This window comes from Mustela lutreola, chromosome 2 (genome assembly GCF_030435805.1).
Source record: "Mustela lutreola isolate mMusLut2 chromosome 2, mMusLut2.pri, whole genome shotgun sequence".
Lineage (NCBI taxonomy): Eukaryota > Metazoa > Chordata > Mammalia > Carnivora > Mustelidae > Mustela > Mustela lutreola.
Genome location: NC_081291.1, coordinates 94,890,872 through 94,899,305, shown reverse-complemented (window position 1 = coordinate 94,899,305; position 8,434 = coordinate 94,890,872). Strand labels below are relative to the sequence as shown.

At 43.3% G+C, this 8,434-nt stretch overlaps 1 protein-coding gene across 6 annotated transcripts in view; it reads right to left on the bottom strand.

Annotated features, from left to right (window-relative positions):
- Positions 1-362: 362 nt before the first annotated feature.
- Positions 363-8,434, bottom strand: part of TMEM108 (transmembrane protein 108) — a 384,720-nt gene continuing 376,648 nt past the window's right edge. For all 6 annotated transcript variants that reach the window (XM_059162623.1, XM_059162626.1, XM_059162624.1 and 3 more), the window contains one exon: positions 363-2,351. In XM_059162623.1, the coding sequence (XP_059018606.1) occupies positions 2,229-2,351 (123 nt within the window). In that variant the 3' untranslated portion in view covers positions 363-2,228. The remainder of the gene's footprint in view (positions 2,352-8,434) is intronic.

Here is an 8,434-nt window from a genome sequence, read left to right as displayed (position 1 = left end):
AGAATGATAACTTCCAGTGCCCAGGTTAACCCCAGCTTTCTCTTACTCAAAGATATGTACAGCAAAACCCCCAGTCCCGGGGAAGGAAGAGGTGAGAGAGGGATGTACCTTACTTGACACCAATGTTTCCAAAGACCTAGAGAGAGATGATTCTCTTTTGAGGAAATCACAAACATGTTCTAAAGGATTTGTATAGTTAAATGACAAATTGCTAATCCTATTAGCTCATTACACTCATAAAACCCAACTTATTGTTAAAATAGATTAAAAAATACAGATGAATATTAAACAGTGTCAGTCCTTAAGGAAGACTTAAAAATTATTTTAAAATGAAAAGAATGCAAAATGTATTAGCAACTTAATCCTCTGGCTAATAAAATAAGTTTATTTATATATACATGGTAGTTGAATTCTGTGGATAAGGAAAAATAAGTCATACATCCACACATATATATATATATATATATATATATAACATATGTATCTTTGATTACATATATTATATATAGTTTTACTTTACAAACAGATTTCTTTATATACACACACACATTGCTATAGTAAATGCAATAGCTGACAGAAATATAAGGTTAAAAGATCAGACAGAGTACGCTGGCAAATGAATCTCAGAGCAACATTTAACCTGCTTCCTTGTGGGTTGAAGAATCTTTAAAGAGAGACAACCACCAAACTCATGTTAAGTAGATCCATACAACATTGAGAACACACATTTTTGAAGGCCATCTTTTTTTTTTTTTTTAAAGGAAACGTATGAAGAAAGGAAAGTTATGATAAAAAGACCACAGTAACAACACGAACATATGAATCAACATTCAAGTCAATTCCCAATCTTACTATAAGAACATCTATATTCAAAATATACTATCAAACTAATTTTCTTTTAGAGAAAGAGTCAAAGCAGTTCTCTTCTCTCGCCACCATCTACTAGGAAAAAAAGTAAGAAGCAGCCATCTGTGGAAGCCCCTGTACATCTCTGTGGGTCTGACCCACAGAAGCAGCCATCTGTGGAAGCCCCTGTACATCTCTGTGGGTCTGACCACTCCTGGGTATGGGCAGGGGAGGTGCTGGCCCACCACCAGTGAAGACAGCCATGCAGGGGAGACTAGGAAATGAGCACTGGGTGGGAAGCCCATCTGCGGACCTACAAGCAGGTCTGCAGTGCTAAGGAGGGAAAAAAATGATGTCTTCTCCCAAGCAATCCACTTTGGCAATCTTGTTTTTGTAAGATTGCAGGAGGGTTTAGAAAATTACAGCTCCACACTTCAAGGCCTCTTACATAAGCATGTTCCTCAGGGGCACAGTGAGATGCCTTTTGAGAAAACAAAGCTGAATCCCAATAAACATTTGATCCTTGAGGAAGGGCAAGCATTCCCAAGCTCCAGGCTTAGGATCCACATCTAAACCATCTCCAGAGAAAGGCACAAGTTTGAAAGCAGATGTGGGTGTTGGAGAGGAAGCAGGAATGTGCTTGGGGTGGGGTGGGGGCATTTTTGTCCACCAGAGCAAGGCAGTCCTATTGTTTAGCATAGTGGAAGCTCCCTGTCGTGTGACGTTAGGGGGATGTGGCCTTGGGATGCTGGATGTCCTCCACAGACTCCTGAGGGCTGCGTGCTCCTGCCTGCTGTCCTGAACTCAGACGGAATTAGCCTTGACAGCCAATGGTGTCACAGTGCAAGTGCAGGATACTCATTCACCGGGGGTGATGAGATGTTCCCTTTTCCTGCTCTGTGTGCGAGTCTGCTGCTTCTCCCTAGGTGGCCCAGTTGCCTTCACTGGTGTGCATAAGGAGGGGGAGGAAATGGGGTTCCACTGAATCAAGAAGAACTGGAGCTTTAAGAAGCACTCAAAGGGCCGTGCTTGTGACAATTTTAACATTTCACTTCTACAGGTCTATCTCTTCCCTCAACAGTCTGGGGCTGCTGGGACCCCCAAATGCTCAAGGACAGTTATTAAGAGAAGCAATCAATGCAACTGCTTTGCTTAGAAATACCTTTATTTTATAAAGCCACAGATCAATCTGTAAAGTTTTTTTTTTTTTTTTTTTTTTAAACCACACTTATAAAAAACATGTTGACAATTCTTAGGAAAAAAAAGCTGAAAATGTTTCTTATTAAGTCAGGGTTACACAAAGATTATATTTATAATATATATTTGTATATTTATAATTTAGAGACGAAAGGTAGGGAACAGCAAAGCGAGAGCTGCTGCGGTTAGATCTCCGATACTTGATCATTTCCCACAAACAATGTTTCTTGGCAGAAGGGGTTGACGAGGACCATCCCAGTGTCTCTGTAGTCACCATTGGCTGGGGATCGGGGTTCCGAGAGCTGGTCCTGGGAGGAGGGAGGGAGGAGATAGTATGTACTCGGAGAGTTCAGGTGGTGGCCATTCATAAAGAAACACACACACAAGGACATCCATTTCCACATGAGATTGCTTGGTAAACATTTCATCGTCCTCACTGCCAATGCTGAAGTGCAGAGCCCTCTCTGTTCTTCCTTCAGATTTTTATAGTAGTGTCTGGAAAAGATTTCCTGCTCCCTGAATGACTCCCAGCTCAGGTTGCAAGAGATGGCATTGCTCTCCATGTAGAAGTCTGAGAGGACTTGCTGTGCATGACACATTGCACATGGCTTACTGCCCTCATGGGCAAAACTGGGTCTGTGTGGGCCCCGGACTCTCATTCCTGCCTCTTTCTCACAGCTTTTTGGGAGATCTGGCGGCTTTTTCTCCCTGCACTTTCACACCCTAAACTTCTCACCTCTCTCCTCAACTAGCACCCACCTGTCTGAGCCTTTAAGGGCTCATTCCTCCCCCTCCTGAGTTCTCCCAGAGCCTGGTCAGAATTTTTGCCCCATTTCTTGTAGCACTAGATGTCCTGAGTTGAAGACATATGAGTCTCTACGTGACAGTAGGTGGTTAGTGAAAAATTCAGTCTGTCTACACAGTCTCAGAAATGGAAAAGCCCAGAGATAAGCAATTTACTGATTAGGTCTTCTGAACAGCTTTGGCTTCAATGAACAAGGATTGCAAGCATTTGTGGTCCACCAGACATCTGTACTCAAGGTCAGGCCCAGGGATTAATTCAGGGGAAAAATTAGCTTGTTCCAATTCTAAAAAACTGCTGTCTCAGAACCTGTAGGCTACTTCAGGGCAAAGCCTCAGTAATATGCCAAGGCAGAATTGGCTTTGGCCAGACTTGCTTAAATGTCTTCACTTGAAGAAGATATGATTAATTCTCTGAAGTTTATTTTAAGCAAAACATGTATAATTTTGGGGGAGTACATATTGCCTTATGGAAAATAAGGAGAGAAAGGAAGAAAGACCATTTGTTGGTGAAATGCCTTTTCAGAAGATAAAAATTTTCTTCAATGTCTGGAATGACTGAGTGTCCATCTGAGAGGGAGACATGGGGTCAGCCCTCTGAGTAAGGAAAACAGGGCATCCCCTTTTTCCACTTGGCTTTGGGTTGAGCTGTGAAGGGAAATTTTGCGGCCAAGATCTGGTGTGTCATTTTATAGTTCTTACAAAGCAAGTGTTCACCAAGGGTGAACCGTGTGGATACTTCCCACAGTGTGAAAGAGAAATTTACTTAGAAAATAACAGACAAAAAAAAAAAAAAAAAAAAAAAAAAAAAAAAAAAGAGGAGGAACGGTTGGAAGAGGGGGAGAAAAAGTATGGAAAAATTTCCAGGTACATTTTGAGCATTACAATTTTGCCTGTACAGCCTGGATTTGTGTTTTGCTGCTTTCATCAACCCAGACGGGGAGCAGGGCACCAGAGAAACTTGCTTAGGCAAAGCACTTGGCAGCCACCAAAGCTGGCAGCTACACAGCAGGCTGTGAGTGCAGCCTCAGGCTATGGCGTGCGGGGCAGATGCCCTGTGAACGCATGACTGTGCTATGGGTGGTCTGCAGGACCTGCATGTACCCAGGGAGTTGGAACAAATTGTAACATTACTCTAAATAAAGCAGAATGAGGGCAGCCAACCTGCTGGGAGGGAAACAGTGATAAAACCCATTCTGAAGCCAAACGGACCTTCCTGCTGCTGGTTTTCTTGCAATCTCCTGACCTGGGATGGTGACTATGGCAGGGGTAGGTTGGGTGGAAGGGTGGGGCAGCCTCTACTAGAACCTCTGGTATTTGTCCGATGGCAACCCCAGTGCTCTGGGCTGGAATGACTAACTAGGATGCTGCATAAGCATGGTCTTTTCTATAGTAAGCTCACAGACACTGTCCTTTGGCTTTGGTTTTCATTTACCAGTTTGCAAAGAGAATATGAGAAATTTAGAGTTCAGAGATTCAGAGCCCACACTCAAAATGTGGCCAGCCCCTTTGCCAACTTACCCATATTTTTTACTCACTAGAATAGTTCTCAGGAACACTTAAAAAAAATTAACATATAATGTATTATTTATTTCAGGGGTACTGGTCTGTGATTCATCAGTTACTTACAAAATTCATAGCACACACCCTCCCCAATGTCCATCACCTAGCCACCCCATCCCTCCCACACTCATCCCCTCCAACAACCCTCAGTTTGTTTCCTGAGATTGAGTCTTTTATGGTTTATCTCCCTCTCTGGTTTTGTCTTGTTTGATTTTTCCCTCCCTTCCCCTATGATCCTCTGTCTTGTTTCTCAAATTCATCCTATCAGTGAGATCACATGATAATTGTCTTTCTCTGATTGACTTATTTTGCTTAGCATAATAGCCTCTAGTTCCATCCAGGTCGTTGCAAATGGCAAGATTTGGGGTTTTTTTGTTGGCAGCATAATATTCCATTATATGTATATGTGTTTGTGTGTGTGTGTATGTATACTTACACACACATACATATATACACATGAGTGGATAAAAAAGTGTATATGTGTGTGTATACATATATATGTATATGTATATGTATATATGTGTATATATGTATACACACACATATATACACACATGAGTGGATAAAAAAGTGTATATGTGTGTGTATACATATATGTATATGTATATGTATATATGTGTATATATGTATACACACATATATACACACATGACTGGATAAAAAAGTGTATGTGTGTGTGTATGTGTGTGTGTATATATACGTGTGTGTGTGCGTATGTGTGTGTATATATGTATACACACACATATATATACACATTTTTTATCCATTCATCTGTCAATGGACATTTAGGCTCTTTTCATAGTTGGGCTACTGGGGACATTGCTGCTATAAACAGTGTAAGGGGTACACGTGCCCCTTTGGATCACTACATTTGTATCTTTAGGGTAAATGCCTAGTAGTGAGATTGCTGGGTTGTAGAGTAGTTCTATTTTCAACTTTTTGAGGAACCTCCATATGTTTTCCAGAGTGGCTGCACCAACTTGCATTCCCACCAACAGTGTAGAAGGGTTCTCCTTTCTCTGCATCCTCGTCAACATCTGTCATTTCAGGAACGTTTCTAAAAGCATTTTTATTTTTTATTGAAGTATAGTTCACATACAATATTATATTGGTTTCAGGGTTATAAAAAAGTGATTCGACAATTATGTACATTATGAAATGCTCACCACAATAAGTGTAGTTACTAATTTTGCTATGCAAGATGTACCCTGACCACACTAAAGACCAATGCTTTCATGAAGCCTGTTGCTCTGTCCTTTGGTTCAACATTTTTATTGAGCTTCCACGTGTCTTAGGCTTTGGGCTGGGTGATGAGTCAATCGTGAATAAAACTTACGGTTCATTCATGTGATAAACATTTACCAAGTACCTACCATGTTCTGGGCACTGTTCTAGGTGCTAGGGATAGAGCAGTGAGAACAAACTTCTGCCATCAGGCAGCCTATACTCTACGAAGAGACAGATAAGGGGCCAGTCAACAGAGAATGATGCAGTGTCAGGTGGTGAGAAGTGCTCTGAAGAAAAATAAAGCAGAAAAGAAGATAGAAAACCATGGGGGTGGAGGTGGGCTTCTACTCTGTATAGAGAAGTCAGGACAAGTTTCTCTGAAGATGCAGCACTGGAACAGAGACCTGAAGGAAGTGAGGGATGGAACCAGGAAAAGAGCATTTTATACAGGTGCAAGAGAAATCTTGTGTTTTTGGAAAGACTGTGTTGAAGAAGAGCCAAAGGCTGGTGTGGCTCAAGTGTGTGGTCAGTGGGAGGTCTGGCAGGAGGAAGCCAGGGAGGTGGGCAAGGTCAGCCTGTGAAGGGTCTGGTAAGAAGAATCTGGATTTTGTTCAAAGTGTGAAGAGGAGCCATTTGAGGGTTGGGAGACATGGCAGACATGGAGTCCTTCCTTGAGAAGATCATCTGGCTACTGTGTGGAGGATAGAAGGCAAGATGGTAGCAGAGACCTTGTTTTCAGAAGTTATTGCAGCAATCCATGATTTGAGGGAGGCAGCAATGTGGGTGGTGAGAAGCACTCCTATATCGGAAGAACCAAGAGGATCTGCTGATAGACTGGGTGTGGAGTGTGTGAGAGGAGAAGGGGGCTGGCAATGCAATTTATGTAATGAGAAACACCAGGGAACTTCTGGGTGTTTGGGTGGGGAGGGGAAGTCAGCAGTTCAATCTGGGGAATGTTGAATTTGAGATGCCCATGAGACATGCACAGCAGTAGCTGGGTACATGAGTCTGAGTGAAGGGGAAATGTAAAGATCAGAGGTAGAAATTGCAAGTCAATGGTGCAGAGATAATATTTAAAGTCATGAAACTAAGTAGAGAGAAGAGAAGCAGTGGGAAGGCTGAACCCGGGCACTGCAGTGATTAGAGACTGGACAAAGGACTGGGAGCCAGTGATGGAGACTGAGAAGGAGCTGCTGAAAGGTGGAGGAGAGCCAGAACAGGATGGGGTGAAGACAAACTTTCTGAGGAGGAAATGACTGACGGTGCTGATGCTGCTGGTAGATTGAGTAAGAGGGATGCTTAGAACTGACTCCTGGGTTTTACAGTGTGGAAGCAACTGGGTATTCTAGTTAGGGAGTCAAATATGAAACTAATATCAGGTCAGCAGCTACATCCTTACAACTCTGGTATGTGCCATGATGGAAAAAGCATAAGGAGCTGAGACCATATGTTAGGAGAGCAGAGCCCAGCATGGCAGGTCAGGGAACGTCTCTCTGAGGAAGTGACAGTTAGACTGGGCCTGAACAATGGGTAGGAGCTACTGAGATGAACAAAGGAAGGGGTGCTGAGGAGGGACAGAACACATCCCAGTAGAAGGAACAGTCATGCACAGCCCCAGAATGGGGTGTAACTTGGTGTTATAAAAAAATGAAAAGAAATCCAGGGTGGCTGGAGCTCAGCAGATGAGATGGAGAGTGGCATGACGTGAGGCTGGATGGTTGGGCCAGGGCCAGGTCCACCTCATGGGCCCTTCAGAAGACTGTGAACTTTAACTTAAGAGCATCAGGAAGCTACTAAAGGATTCTGAGTCTGGGAGTGATGTGATCACATTTATGTTTATAAAAGCCCACCCTGGATGCTGTGGGGGATGGATCCGCAGGGGAAGAAGGGACTGTCTCCAGGACTCTTCGCAGTTCACACTGCTTTTACTCAAATGTCTGCCATTTATCTCCCAGGCCATCTCGATTGCATTCTAGCTGGCCTTCTTATTTTGTCTGTCTTCCCGCCTGTCCTCCCATCCATTCATTCATCCATTAAACCCTCCTACCTCTCCTTCCTAGCTGTTCACCAAGCACATATAGAGTACCTTCACCAGGCCATCAGCACAATCTTTTTAAAACTAGGTCACACAAAGCTCAAAACTTTCAATGACCCTCCATTGCCCAAGACTGAAGTATAAACTCCATTCAAGCCTATTCAAGACCACGCCAAATCAATCTACCTTTCCTGCTGTGCCCTGGCCTCTGCCCCCACCTTCTATGTGAGAGGGGAAGGAACACCGGGTCAAAGCCTAGTTCTCTCACTGGCCAGATGGGTATTTTGGGTAATATTTCCTGACCCAACGTATTCTGTTCTCCCATGATATGCTGTGTGTAGCCCACATTCCCACCTTTATTCAGGTTACTTCCTTTGTTGGAATACCTGTCAAAATCCATTTATCCTTCCTAACCCCCATTGCAAAAGCTTTCTTCTCCTAGATTTCTACAGCTCTCTACAACTCTTCTTGTATCTCCTCTAGTTTGTCCGCTTTTGAATGATGCTTGGGGCTCATACCTCAACCACATCTTGGAATCTGGGCCCCAAGCTCTCATCTTCATAACCCCCAGAGACTGTCTGCCAGAAAATGGGTTCTCAAGGAATACTTATTGAATTGTTCCCAGCAACCCAGGGATCTCAGGAACAGAGCTTCCCAAACTTTAACATGCATAGAAAGCACCTGGGAAGTCTTGCTAAAATACAGATTGATTCAGCAGGGCTGCTGTGGGACCTGTAGTTTCCTGGGTGCTGCTGCTACTGGTCT